The sequence below is a fragment of the Cervus elaphus genome, chromosome 11 (assembly GCF_910594005.1).
Source record: "Cervus elaphus chromosome 11, mCerEla1.1, whole genome shotgun sequence".
Lineage (NCBI taxonomy): Eukaryota > Metazoa > Chordata > Mammalia > Artiodactyla > Cervidae > Cervus > Cervus elaphus.
In genome coordinates, this window is record NC_057825.1 from 27350406 (window position 1) to 27365693 (window position 15288).

The window sequence follows — 15288 nt, forward strand, 5'->3', positions numbered from 1 at the left end:
TGCACATTTAAAAAAAAAAGAGAAATTACATACTTTGGTCATTCTCATGTCTCATTATTTGGCATCTCCCGTTGTCAAAACAGATGGCAAGGCAGGGGCAATCTGGCTCCACGTAACCCTCTGCACCATGGTACCAATGAATCCCAGCAATGCTGACGGCTCCAGTGACGTTCACTAAACAGTTCAGCTTCATTTTCATCTAAATAAAATCAGTGCGCTAGTATTTTATATTTGAAAACAGTAGTATCATTAGTGTGAACAGAGTATTATTATGGAAGGAACACTGAAATGTGAAAATCTGGTTTTGAATGCAAGCTCCATCACTTACTGATGCACCAACCATGGACGAATCACTTCACCTGAGTTTCAGTTTTCGTAATTTGTAAAATGAGGATTTAAAAAAAAAAAAAGTAAAAAAAAGTTCACAGAGTTTTGTGAGACTCAAATGATCAAAGGTATACAAAAGTGCTTTGAAAATAGCAAAGTGTCATGTAGATATTGGTTATTATCACTTCCACTGACTGGATTCATGTGATGTCTTGACCCTGACTAAAAACAAGTCGCTCCATAAGTAAGGTCAGAGATCTGCCATAGCTAGATCTCACAAAGCCAGAGCTTTCCTTGAGATTCTATCCTAGCCTATTCTATTTTGCCTTCTTTCCAGGACCTGATTTTTGTCCCTTACTGTATAAGCCTGCCATCCTTTTCACAAGCTTTAATACCTTGCTACAAAAAATATCTCATGTAAACTTCGGCTTTGGGTATTAGAAGACACAAAGGTTAACTTCACATCATCCTACCCATCATTCCTCAGTTTCAACACACTGCAGTTTTATCCTTCCAGCTACCAGAAAATCAGAACTAAAAGCACTAATTTACCTTGAAGCAACACAATGTTTTCTTAATAAAACAAACTAAGGAAAAAAAAACCTGAATTAAAGACTATCTTGATTACACAAATTATCATAATAAATAAATGTGTGTAAACATATAAAAATGATATATAAAATAAGCATACAAAGTTGTAAAAATAAAAGTATATATACACTTACAATAAAATTTCCTTGATTATCATAAATGTGTATCTCTCCATTAGCCATTCCAAAAAGTAAGACTTTACTATCTGCGGACCATGCTACATGGCATAACTGCACACCCTTCAGGTCTTTTCCCCAAATGCGATTCCCTAAAACAAACATAAAACATAATTATTTCATTAAAATGTCAAGGTCACGATTCTCTAACAACTGCTCTAGAAATCTCTGTTTCCTAAAGGGCTCTCACATTCTTCACAGCATTCAGTTGTTTAATTTATTCAGTCATTAGATACTCACTGAGCACCTACTATGTGCCAAACACTCTACTAAGCATTTGAAATAGCAGCTGTTTCCAACTCTCTCCCTTCTCTTCTAAATTCTGACTCAGGACCTTACTCCCAATTAGCAGAAGAATTCACCTTTTACTTTGGAAAGAAAATAAAAGCTTTCAAAAAAAAAAAAATCCCCCACCCCCACTTTCAAACATTCAGAAAATAAGTGAATCCACACTTATTCTTTCTGCTTTGCCCCCTAATACAAAGGAAGAGGTATGTCCCCAACCAGACACCAATCTAAAGTGAACCCCTCTACCTATTCTCTGATCTAGTCCCTCTGACGACCAATGCAGGAGACATAGGTTCAGTCCCTGGGTCAGGAAGATCCCCTGGAGAAGGAAACGGCAACCCACTCCAGTGTTCTTGCCTGGGAAATCCCATGGACAAAGGAGCCTGGTGAGCTACAGTCCATGGAGTCACAAAAGAGTCAGACACGACTTACTGACTAAACAATAAGACTTAAAATAAGTGATTCTTAAATGTCATCATATTGTACAGCAATTATTTTCTCTTTTCGTATTTATTTTTCTGTCAGAATGCTAATATATGATAACATTTAAACCTCTAAATATCAAAACTTCAGCTAAATCTTGACCTTAGCTCCAGGTACAAAATGCATTACCATCCACTGAACCAACGATCACAGCCCCATCCTCATATACAATGCAGATCTTCTGTCCATCAGCATTCCAGCTCATGCTTCGAACCACTGACTTATTTCTGTTGTTGATCATCTCCTCATACCAAGAGCCTGTATTCACAAAGGAAAACAAATGGCAAGTCAAAACTCTCACATCTGATAAATTGTACTTCAGAGTTGGAAACTTTCCATAAAACAGACTATGGGACAAATAACTGCAAAGTTTTCCACAACCTAAGACATTAAACTACAAAATTTTCAAATCCAACAGAACAAGATGAAAAAATAACTCATGCCTTGACTAATAATTGCTTCAAATATTATCACAGAAAACACAATAAATGCCTTTCTCTCTTTTTTCTATCAATTAAAAAATAAAACTTCCATTTGCTTCCGAAGGGCCAAAATGAGTGATTTTTCTCAAAGACTGATTTTTCCCACTCTTGAGTGCACCTCACATAATAACCAAGAAAAAACAGAATAACCACAGTTACTTCATAAGTATGCCTAAACTCTCCAATGATTAATTGTAGGCATGTTAAATGTAAGCATATTGTGTAAAAACTAGAAGACTGAAAAAAATTTTAAGTTCACATCACATTAGTGATGTAACATCATTAAACCTGAGTGACAAAAACGTTCTTGTATTTATCTACATAGGGTTGAGGTGAGATGTGACTTGTCTCAAGGTATAATCAAATGTAAGGCATATCACAAGGCTATTTTGTTTTCTTTTTGTTCTTTAAAAGGCTTTATTACATTCCCATACACCCAATTCTGGCCTAAAGCCAAGCAAGTAATTAAGTAACATGGAAAAACTAGTCAGAACAGGGTATTACCCATCAAGACTGAGGCTCAGAGAAGACCTACTCTAATCTCGTGTACTTTCACACTCTACTCCCTACACATATATACACAGACATAAACTTTAAAAATAAATGGATGAGTTTGTGTACTACAGCATATTTTAATTAAGAATTTTTAAAGGTATATACCCTAAGCATTTTTAAAACCACACACGAGCTAAAGTACCCTTTTCATTCAAAGATGATGCCTACAGGCCTCAAGAGAACATGTATTATGAGTTATTTTTCTGGTAACAGTGATACACCTAAATTAATCTTTCTCTGACTCTTTCAACTCTGGGCAAAAGGCACAAATGGGGAGCCAGCAGTCACAGCTGAGATAAAAATCTATATCCATGAAGGAAAAGGAAGCTAACTGACTCATTAAGGGAAATGAATTATTGCTTTTGACTTCATATATGTGTTTTTATCTACTAAACTAACTCCAGTCACTGACCACAGATAAACGAATTCTTATTGGAAACTTGAAAAAGAGAGCTATCTCAAGCAGAAACTATTCTGCCAAGAGTCTAAGCTCAGTTTGAAGATAACCAACAGTCACATAATTCACTTTCTTAATGCATGGTCACAGTTCAAAAGAAATAAGGTTAAAGGTAAAAGTAGGAATCCATAAATCTGGAAATATCACCCCCATGAACTCCTACTGCTAGGTAAAAAGGGTCTATTTCAAAGATGTTATTTCTCTGTTCAACTACTGTAATCCAAACTCCAATCTGTGGAAGATTAAATAAGCTGTCCTAATATACCTTTATATAACATCCAAACAATAATAAGCCCATTTTCGTCACTGGTAGTCAACTTCTGATATTGTTCATTCCATATTACGACTTGAACAGAACCTAAAAATGTATAAAAACAGTTTAGAAACTAAAAAAAAACAAAAAGAAGCTACAATTAATTTCAAATTTATATTTTCATAATACCGAGAGTATGTTAAAATCAGTACCGTTTCTGGGCAACTAACCAGTCTAATATTACTCAAAAATGTTCACAGAACACAGTTACTATTATCACCTGTTTCTACAACAATGCCTAATACTAATTTTCATGTTTATTCCTATTTTATGCCAGCTAAGGGACCAATTCAGTTCAGTTCAGTTCAGTCACTCAGTCGTGTCCGACTCTCTGCAACCCCATGAATCACAGCACGCCAGGCCTCTCTGTCCATCAGCAACTCCCGGAGTTTACTCAAACTCAAGTTCATCAAGTCGGTGATGCCATCCAGCCATCTCATCCTCTGTCGTCCCCTTCTCCTCCTGCCCCCAATCCCTCCCGGCATCAGGGTCTTTTCCAGTGAGTCAACTCTTCACATGAGATGGCCAAAGTACTGGAGTTTCAGCTTCAGCATCACCCAGGACTTAACTCCTTCAGGATGGACTGGTTGAATCTCCTTGCAGTCCAAGGGGCTCTCAAGAGTCTTCTCCAACACCACAGTTCAAAAGCATCAATTTTTCAGTGCTCAGCTTTCTTCACAGTCCAACTCTCACATCCATACATGACCACTGGAAAAACCATAGCCTTGACCAGACAGACCTTTGTTGGCAAAGTAATGTCTCTGCGTTTTACATGCTATCTAGGTTGGTCATAACTTTCCTTCCAAGGGGCCAATTAGGATCAGCTATAAGAGTTGCCATAGATCTGGTGACAGAAACAAATGTAAGTAAGATTTACCCAATTTGCCTGACTCCCAAGGACTATGATACCCAAAGGACATCATACTAAGTACTTGTTTTTTTTCTTTTGAGGGGGTGGTATTTGTCAAAGAGATGTCTCTGAATCTCTCCCCCTGTGCCTCACCTTGTTTTCTATTCTATTAGTAACACACTCTTGAGCATATCTTAAACCTCTGGGTTATATGAACAAATGTGTTTTTTTTTAGTTTTTTAATCCCTGAATACTTTATTGTATATTTCCTAAGAACAAGGGCATTCTCCTTCAAAACCGTTTTACAAATTTTAACACATACACTATTATCTCCAACCCACAGTCTACATTTAAGTTTTATCAAATGTCCAAATAATGTCCTTGATAGATAGCTGTTTTTCTCATTTCAAGATCCAGTCTAGCATCATCCAGTACATTCAGGTGTCATGTCTCTTCAGTCTATATTAATCTGAGACCATAAAACAGACTCTTAAAAAGGAGGATATCCTATCCATAGACAGATAGTATTTTTAATATATAAAATAATAGCTACTTTTTTCATACCTATTGAAGATGCTATTTAATCATGTGAAAGTTGTTGAATGACTCTAGGCCATGTAAATTATGACTAAACAGAAATGATTACTTTAAATAAGATCACTGTTTAAAACGATGACATTTTTGCATAATTATGGCTAAACAGAAATGATTATTTTAAATAAGACCATCATTTAAACAAGGACATTTTTGCATTAAGTAAGTCATTTCTTGGAGAAGGGAATGGCAACCCACTCCAGTATTCTTGCCTGGAGAATCCCATGGACAGAGGAGCCTGGTGGGCTACAGTCCATGGGGTTGCAAAGAGTCGGACATGACTGAAGCGACTTAGCATGCACACACAAGTCATTTCTAAGGCTTCCCCAATGGCTCAGTGGGTAAAGAAACCACCTGCAATGTGGATTGGACCCCTCGGCTCCAGGAGACTCTGGTTGGATCCCGAGGTCGGAAAGATTCCCTGGTGAAGAAAATGGCACCACTCTAGTATTCCTGCCTAAAAAATCGCATGGACAGAGGAACCTGACAGGCTCCAATCCATGGGGCCACAAAGAGTCAGACATGGCTGAGCAACTAAGCATACACACACAAGTGGTTCTAAATACCTAAAAATACTATTCAAATATGATTTAAAAATTTACATGACTCACCACTATGACCTTCGAGAGTCTGATTCATAGAAAGGTTACTAGGGGCTGCAAGACCCCTCAATTTTGTATCATCTGAAAAAACAAAAACAAAACATACTATGGCAAATATACAAAAGTGACAGATTATAAGATTTTGACATTTCTTGCTTTTTTTCCTATTCCTAAATAATACGAGAATAATTTTTTAAAGAATGCCTTATTCTGACCTATTTTTCTCATGGTGGAAACATGGACAAACACATACCCCCTTGCAAGATATTATTCTGGTGAAATAAAGCAAAATGTATAAAAGAACACTTTACTTAGCATATTAAATATAATTAGTAATTATTATTGCTACTTATTCCTTCCCAAAAGACAACAAAAAAGGAGTATTTATGATTTTAGATTGAAAACTCTAAAGGCATAAGAGAGATCAAAAAGCAAAGATTTAGCATCGAAACATGTATATTGTCTGTGGTGAAACAGATCACCAGCCCAGGTTGGATGCATGAGACAAGTGCTTGGGCCTGGTGCACTGGGAAGACCCAGAGGGATCCGGTAGAGAGGGAGGTGGGAGGGGGGATTGGGATGGGGAATACATGTAAATCCATGGCTGATTCATGTCAATGTATGACAAAAACCACTCAATATTGTAAAGTAATTAGCCTCCAGCTAATAAAAATAAGTGAAAAAAAACAAACAAAGGAAAAAGCAAAGATTCGGGAAACTAGTTTTTATTCGATTTTGCAGAATCTTATATTCCTTCATTCATTCACTCAACAAACATTTATTGAATGTCTACACTCTATGCACTGTGGAAGGTTCTGAATACAAAATGATGAAAAAAAGGCCTCTACCCCTAGAAACCTTATAGTCTGCTGCTGCTGCTGCTGCTAAGTCACTTCAGTCATGTTCGACTCTGTGTGACCCCATAGACGTCAGACCACCAGGCTCCGCCGTCCCTGGGATTCTCCAGGCAAGAACACTGGAGCGGGTTGCCATTTCCTTCTCCAATGCGGCGAAAGTGAAAAGTCAAAGTGAAGTCGCTTAGTCGAGTCCGACTCTTAGCGACCCCATGGACTGCAGCCCACCAGGCCTCTCCATCCACGGGATTTTCCAGGCAAGAGTACTGGAGTGGGGTGCCATTGCCTTCTCCATATAGTCTACTGAGGGGACAGATATTAAATAGACACTCACACACCCACATAAATATATATGCATATATATAAAATTGTGCTTCCTTTGTAGCTCAGTTGGTAAAGAATCTGCCTACAGTGCAGGAGACTGAGGTTCGATTCCTGGGTCAGGAAGATCCCCTGGAGAAGGAAATGGCAACCCACTTCTGTATTCTTGCCTTGAGAATCCCATGGACAGAGGAGCTGGCAAGTTACAGTCCATAGGTTCACAAGAGTCAGACATGATTTAGCAACTAAACCACCATCATATATAAAATTATAAACTGGGAAAAGTAAAAGCATAAGAGATAGGAAACAGAGGGGGAGTTAACTTAGATTGGAGGGAGGGAGAACCAGGGAAGGAGCTCTGAAGAAATGGTATCTAAACTGAGACCAAGGGATAAACTGGAAAAAGCCAAGCCAGTTACGGAAAGGGGGACAGTATTTCAGGCTAGGATGCAGCAAATGCAATAGCCCCTAGGTAGAATTTTAGAGCCTTTAGCAAACTGAAAGAAGGCCTATATGGTTGAATAAGGGGAGAATGGCATAAGATGAGGCAGAAGTAATAGGCACAGGAAAAAATTTGAAGTCTTTGCAAGAAGCAATGAAAAGTTTTTATGTTATCCAAAGTGCAATGTAAGCCTTTAAAGGCTGTTTATTATTTTAAGTGACTTTTTCTCTTGGATTACTAATCATAGTACAGAGAAGAATATAAAATGTCTTCTCAGTAAAATGAATCTTCACTTAGAAAATGTGATGTGTGTGTGTGTTTGTGTGTGTGTGTTAGTTGCTTAGTCGTGTCCGACTCTTTGCAGCCCCATAGAGTGTAGCCCACCAGGCTCCTCCGTCCATGGGATTCTCCAGGCAAGAACACTGGAGTGGGTTGCCATTTCCTCCTCCAAAAGGAACTATACAAAGAAAGAAAGTGAAGTTGCTCAGTCATGTCTGACTCTTGGCAACCCCATGGACTGTAGCCAGCCAGGCTCCTCCATCCATGGAATTTTCCAGGCAAGAGTACTGGAGTGGGTTGCCATTTCCTTCTCCCAGAAAATCTGACAGTCACATGTAAAATACGCCATTTGAAACATTCATTTAAAAATACTAATTTATGAAAATCTATTGATTAGTATGAAAATACTAATTTATGAAAAAGAATTTGTAGGAGTGGGAATTTTTATAAGTTGATGCTGAAGAAAATTCTACTTTCAGATAACATGTATCTTAAAATTACTATGAAATATATTCTTTATTCTGAAAATAATCTCAGAGGGAAAAAATATCTGAGTTCCTCTAAAACCATTGGTTCTAACTATCCAGTTACTGTCTTGGTAACATGAAGAAGAATACACATATATAACCTCACAATCATCTCTCAAACAATTAGGATAGAATAAATGTTGTTGACGTACACATTAGGTTGAACCTTGTTTTTTCAACAGTGGGTTTTCTCACTCGTTGAATCTCTTTAAAGATGTACTACCCACTTAAGCCTTATTCTAGTTCTAAAAACATTTCATAAAAACATATTTCTTAACTTAAAGCACTGAAAATCCATTCTAATGCGTATAGTCACAGTCACTACAATCAAGTAAAATTAGTGATATGTGAGTCTAAGGGTTTGCAGGACCCAACACATTTGAAAGTTTGATGAAGTAGTTCCATCCTTCCATTGGCTTACATGATCTGAATTCAAAATTCTGCATAGCACGCATGTTTTCTATTTGTTAAACCATGAAGTGTAGACTCTTCACAAAACATATTCTGACACACGAGAACAAGTTTTTTAAATTCTCCTTTACACAGTGAACAAACAGCTTCCACATCTGAATACTGTCTTTTGCTAGCAGTAACTCCAGAACTTTATTATGCAGAAAATATTCGCAAAATCTATCTGAAAGCTCAGATATCCAAAAGAAAAAAACTCAAAAGTTTTCAGTGAGGTCAAGTAAAGCCACCAAGATTTCAAGACTCCACTGAGTTACATAACTAAACTCCCCACAGCCAATAAACAAACCAAACTGGCATGGGAACAAGCATCTGGTAATACTGACAGAATTCTTCTCAAAGCATCAACAACCCTTGGATTTGAAAAGCATGATGAAAGGAGACATCAATAAAAGAAGGCATTTGAAACCCATGAAGGGAAATTTCGGAATGAAATCAGCAATTCCAACCATCCAAAGTATCTCCCACAAGCTCAAAAGATCCAAAGGATTTACAAAGATTAATGGTAATAAAGTCACTGAGAATGAGAGAGAGAACAGAGGAAAACAGAAGACCCTGCTCAGAACACGAGGAACCGAGCCCAGTAAGTCTCTGAGCACTTTCATCTTGGGAAAACCCGGCTGACGTTCATAAACATCAGTTTTTGCATTTTGCATTCATAAAAGTGGTCAGCAGCCCAACTGCAAGAGAAATTCGCGTTATGTGTTACACAGTGAGTTTCACAAGCAGGATCGAAATGTGAAGAAGACGTTTTTGCAACGGCCGAAGAGATGGTGGGATTCTGAGAAGGAGCTGCTCTAGGCTCTACAGACTCCCGGGCAGAATCACTCAACTGCCTGGCTTCTCTGCACGACTGGCTACAAGTGACCGTGCACACATCCATGGGTGCAGCTATGGGTCCCTGCCCTGCTGTTTCTGGAACCTGGGTTCATAGCACATTCTTTAGGTATGGAGTTGGTCTGGATTATGAACACCCCTAGAACAAAGGCAGGAAGCTTCGCGTGTCAATCTCACTGCATGGGCACATGAAAAAGCTGATACTCCCACTGCCTGCAGCTCCTGAAGGGCTGTGCAGACGGCTACACAGGTGGTTTGGATGGTCTTGGAACACTTCTTCTCTGACCCAAATGCCTGCTTTCCGGCAATATTTCCTCTCGTGAAGATAAGTAGACTGTGCCATCTGCAGCAGTGGCAAGAAAAGCAAGAGATGCCATCTCCAGTCAGGGCCCTTCTCCTCAAATTCCACCATAAGCAACTCTGGCCCAGGCTGGCGTCCCTTTAAAGATCATTAGAAAGGAAACGACATGACCTGGTTCTTTTTGGTTTTTTTTTTTTTTTAGATCACACGAGAAAGAGGCAAGAAACCATGAAGCTGATTCTCAGCCAGTCGAGGTGAGAGATGCTAGTGGCTGGGACTAGAGCGGTGGAAGGGGACAAACAGGAAGGATGGATTCAATACTCTGGAGACAGAAGCAAAGGGTTGTTGAGGAAGGTGATGTGAAGGGGGGAAGAAGTGGGCTTCTAGCTTGAGCAAATGGGTGAAATTTAAGATATTTACTGAAACAGAGACAAGCAAGAGAAGATATACAGGAGAAGGTCAAGAGTTCAGTATGAGATGCCTGTGGAAAGATTCTTGAGGAGATGTCCAAGTCTGATAAATCAGAACTGGGCTGGAGAGATATATTTAGGAATCGTCATTCCACAGAGGGCATTTAAAGCCATGGGAATGAAAGAATAAGTCTAAAGAGAATGTAAAATGAAAAGAGCCCAGAAGCAAGTTCTCAGGAATTCCAACAGTTAGAGGAGAATCTGGTAAAAGAGACTGAGAATGTATAAGTAAATAAAGGAGGGGATAGCAATATGTATAAATATAACAATAATTTAAAACACTGCAATTCTCTTTTTGTCTTGAAAAAATAACAGTTCAAGAACCAGTCAAATGTGCATAAGGACAAAAAAAAAAAAGCTGCCCATTAGATTTGTAACATGAAACTGGCTGGCAAGGAAGAGAAAAGATGGGGAAAGCAGACTGATACTCAAAGGAGAGTATCAGTTCTATCAGTTCTAATAGTTCCTTTCCTTCTAAAGTAAGAGAGTGAAAACTGGGAATACCATTACAGGGAATGCAAAGCAATGCAAGCTTTCTAGAAGGTAAACTGGCTAAACATGTGAATGACCTTTATAAATCTACATGAACTTTGATCCAGTAAATTCCACCTCTAGAACTGTATACTAGAAAGTAACTAAAGGTTCATGCAAAGAAACATCTTTAGCAAATATCTTTAGATATGAAGATACTGTTGGAAACAACCTATGTGGATACATCTAAACATCCAACACTGGAATTGGATACATAACCATTATATATATCAACAAAATGGAATACTAAACAGCCATTAAAATAATGCTATAGTAGGTATTCTACTGATGTAGAGGACTGTTATACTATATGGAAGAATGATAATAATTTAGCTATCCTGTAGCTAAAAACCAAAATGGCACTCACAAAGCCACATCTTTAGCATATCACAGTGCTTTAAATGTACTCAGCAATCAATATCTGGTGATGATTACTGGAGTAATAGTAACTTTATTACTATCGTATTTAACAATAATAGTTGTGATACAATAGATTGACCTTTTAAGACTCATCCAGCCATATTTCTCATATTTCTCTCTTTCAACATGATTTATACTCATTATTAAATTTTAAAACAAATAATTAACTCCATTTTTCAATCATTCAAGAATCTATTTTTCATCTTTCTCACACATTTCAAAGAAAATTCTAACCACATTTCATCACAAGTGTAAAAAAGGAAAAGAAATAATTTTTCTTGACAAGCCTTCAATATTAAGCATAATAAATCCATTTATTAATGTAACTAAAACTTCCTACATATTTTAGGCAAAATAAAAATATGTATAGGTACATGCACATATGTGCATATACTTATAAGTATTTGAGAAATGTAACAGAGACAAAAGTTATTTTCCTTTAAGACAGTTAAGAAAGCTAAAGCATTGAGAGATTAAATCACTAAGCAACAGAAGACAAATTCAAATTGGTACATAAGTCTCTACCTTCCAAATCTGCTTATTTCATATAATTAATCTAGCACATCAAAACAACTACTCTCTCTTTGCTTAGGCCATTAAAAATGAGGCTTGAAATTGAGACAAACTAAGTTTTGACAGAAGAAATTTTCACATACTGCAGTATGGGAAAGTCAAAATGGTTTATATATTATTTAACTTAAACTTCATGCTAACTAGAACAGTCTGTTTTTTAGGCTATCAAACTTATCTTGTATATCTGCTTTAACCATCAAAGAAAAGTATGCATTGTCCAGAAGTAAAGAATGTCCACTCTAAAGACAGAGATCCATGTCGCCCTTCCTGGGACATCAATGCTAGTACTCCTTCAACGATGAGGCTCCCTTCCCAGGAGCCAAAGTCACACTGACTCACTGCGTAGGAAGCAAATAAATTCCTCAAAAGAAGGCAGCCTCCCTGTTATGTTTGAGATTCTTTGTTCCGACAAGAGATAAAACCCTGCTAAAAACCATCTTCTTTGGAATAGTTTCTCAGAATCATCTGAGAGACTGCCTCCCCAGCTACAGTTCTCCATTTGGCTGAAGTAAAATTCTTTTCTATTCCTTTTATTAAAATCTCAGCTGTGTCGCTTGTTTCCCATGTGACCTTGGGCAGGTTATTCATTGATCAGCACCTCAGTTGTCTCATCTGAAATATCTACCTTGCAAGATTACTGTGAGGTCAAATTAGACAGTGAAGTTTAAACACCCCAGATACAGAAAGTGCTCAATAATATTTACAACTATCACTTCAAAGCTGTAAAACAGTGTTACTCAAAGTGTGGTCTGAGAACCAGCAACACCAGTATCACTACAAATGCAAATTCTCAGACCCCATTCCAGTTCTACTCTAGGGCTAAGTCCAGAAATCCATTTTAACAACCTCTGCAGGTAATTCCTATACCTGATAAAGCTTGAGAAGCAATGCTGGTAAGAAATCCAAAATGTTACTTAGTTCAACCCCTCATTTTACAAAAGACTGGACTAAAATCAAAGATGTTCAGAAACTTGCTGAAATATATTCAGAAGTCTTACAGCAGAGCCAAGGTTCCGATTCCAATCTCCTTATTTAGATATCCTATTTGGATCAGGGATTATCTAGCTCTCCAACCTAGAGCAACACTAGATAACAAATATATGTGAAACTGTGTGTTATGATTCCACAGAACTAGAAAAAGAGAAATCAAGCTGTAAAACACAAGAGACTTCTTAATAAAACAACTTTTTAAAATCCCATGTTCTGTTCTTGAGAACTAGGTGCATAATTATTAACATATCTGAAAAGCAGAAAGGACAACACAGGCCTGTAAATAAGCTGCCAAAATGTGATATTTTTGACCTTACTGAAAAGGTGATTCACGTCATTTTTATTAGACTCTTAATAATACAGAACAATCAACACATATAGCACAAGACAATATGATGACTTAGTTTTCATTCTTCATTCATTTTCATTTGCCATCGATAATTTCAGCAAAAGCCACCTGAGGTTTACATTCGATATTTTCTGAACTTCCTTACAAAAATATTCTAGAACACCCCAAAATGTTGGGTTTTTTTTTCCTTTTGAAAGAATTAGAATTGCATACTGACAAACATCATAAGCAAATCTCTCTGAACAAATGATTTTCGCTTATGCTCAAACATCTGGGCTTGCATTCATTTACCTGTCTGTGTCTCCAATTTCAAAACTTTCAGTAATCCATCGTCACCACCACATGCTATGAATCCTTGGTCCTTGTTCCAAGATACACATTTCAGCTTCACGTTATTGGGCACGGCAACCTGGAAAGCAACCACAGCCACTCACAATTTTTCACGAAGGGGTTGGTAGTGAGTCTACGGGAGATGAAGGCAGCAGAAGAAACGGTCTTGCAGAAATGTGAACCGTTACGAAAATGATTATAGTCCCTTGAACTGCCCGGGGCAGATTTGGTAAAGAGACAAAAGAACTGCCCACAGAAGGGCAGTGACTGAAAAAAAAAAAAAAAAAAAACACCAATGAGGGTGACCTGATGGATTTTTAAAAAGCAGGGGAGGTAACGGAGGTATAAATCTCTACCTCCAATCCTTATTCCCTTTCCACACACACTTTGCCTACCTTTTTGTTACTTTTCTCCTGCCCAGCGGCCCGTGATGATCCAAAGAGTTTAAATCATCTGATAAGCAACAGGTGAAGTAGGGAAAGATAGGAACGCACACAGTGATCTGCCCTGCGGGCTTCCGCCAAAGGACCTAACCAGGGGCAGGAATGGGGAAATCTTGCGAGAGAGGGGCTGCCTCCGCCAAGGACTGTGTGGGCTCAGGGACCCGCAAGAGGAAGTCCGAGGCTGGACCGCGCCGGAAGGTGGAAGAAGAGATGGAGAAGCCTGGATCACTACGCATCGCCTCTCGGGCAGAATGCCGGAATCGCCTGCAGATTGAGAAACCGGAGGAGAAGCCAGGGCGAACCCTGGGAAACTCACTTTCTTGCTCAAGTAAAAGAACATCCTGAAAACCCCGAGAGGACGACCCCAGCAGTCAAAGCCCGTCACGGGAAACTTCTTCTAAGCTGACGATCGCGAGTACCAGCGGCTCTTGGAAGCTCTCGTCGCCCTGGCAACCGCCGCCTCCCGGTCGCATCCGGGGCGCCGAAAGGACACTTCCGGCGGCGCCCTCGCATCGCCGGGCGTCGTACGCCTGCGCGGACGTCAGGGTTGCTGGTAGAGCTGTTGTCGCGGGCCCAAACCCGGGTTGGACCTGGTGGATTTGCTTCTGGGCTTTCCTGCCCAGGCACTCAGCCGGCGCCGCGACTGTCAGTTCCCTGCCTCTTAGCCTCAGGTGTCCTCGGTCCGGACGGGCTCCGAGGACCGGCCACGACCTCGGACGGTCGCGGTGGAACTCGACCGAGGTTTCAGTACCAGCTCAGTAAGGGCGCCCATTCAAATGAGGTCGTAAGGATGGGGTGTTGTGTAAGCCCCAAAGTCCCAACATTGTGAAAAGGAAAAGTACTTTACAGGATTTGGTAGTCTGGCGCCCGTTGGTCAAACGAAGGTACCGACAAATTTTTGAGACCTTGCAAACGTTCCTTTGTGCCTTTGGGGTTTGGAGACCCCTGGAGCAATTTCAGGGTAAGAGAGATTTTGTTAATTCTGTTTGTTTTAGAACTTTAAAACAACTCATTTAAGCGGTTTGCGACCCCATGGACTGTAGCCTGCCAGGCTCCTCTTTCCATGGAATTCTCCAGGTAAGAATACTGGAGTGGGTAACTTTTCCCTTCTCCAGGGATCAAACCCAGGGGATCAAACCCAGGTCTCCCGCATTGCAGACGAATTCTTTACTAAGAGCCACCAGTGAAGCCCATTTAAGCTGTAATTGCAGCCTAAAGGTACTGATAAAAATAATATGTGTACACTTGAAACTAATACAACACTGTGAATTGCTATACTTCAATTTAAAAAAAAAAAGAATTTGTGTGAGCTTTGGCTGTTACAGCATATAATCACCATTGAGTCATAGCCTCCCATTTTTAAGTAATTGAGGTGTTGTTATTTTCTTGCTAAGGGTCAACTGTTCTGTATTCTTTTTCTACCCTATTTCTTTCT

The 15288-nt window shown here is 39.1% G+C and overlaps 1 protein-coding gene and 1 pseudogene across 3 annotated transcripts in view; both read right to left on the reverse strand.

The window, feature by feature from the left end:
- Positions 1-14317, reverse strand: part of WDR35 (WD repeat domain 35) — a 51857-nt gene extending 37540 nt beyond the window's left edge. For 2 of the 3 annotated variants that reach the window (XM_043917211.1, XM_043917213.1), the window contains exons 1-7: positions 14170-14317; positions 13372-13489; positions 5728-5799; positions 3625-3717; positions 1995-2123; positions 1053-1186; positions 34-199 (exon numbers count right to left, since the gene is read on the reverse strand). In XM_043917211.1, the coding sequence (XP_043773146.1) occupies positions 34-199; positions 1053-1186; positions 1995-2123; positions 3625-3717; positions 5728-5799; positions 13372-13489; positions 14170-14193 (736 nt within the window). In that variant the 5' untranslated portion in view covers positions 14194-14317. The remainder of the gene's footprint in view (positions 1-33; positions 200-1052; positions 1187-1994; positions 2124-3624; positions 3718-5727; positions 5800-13371; positions 13490-14169) is intronic. The other variant, XM_043917212.1, reaches the window with a different exon arrangement.
- On the reverse strand, positions 8055-11125 carry LOC122702531 (annotated as a pseudogene).
- Positions 14318-15288: the final 971 nt, after the last annotated feature.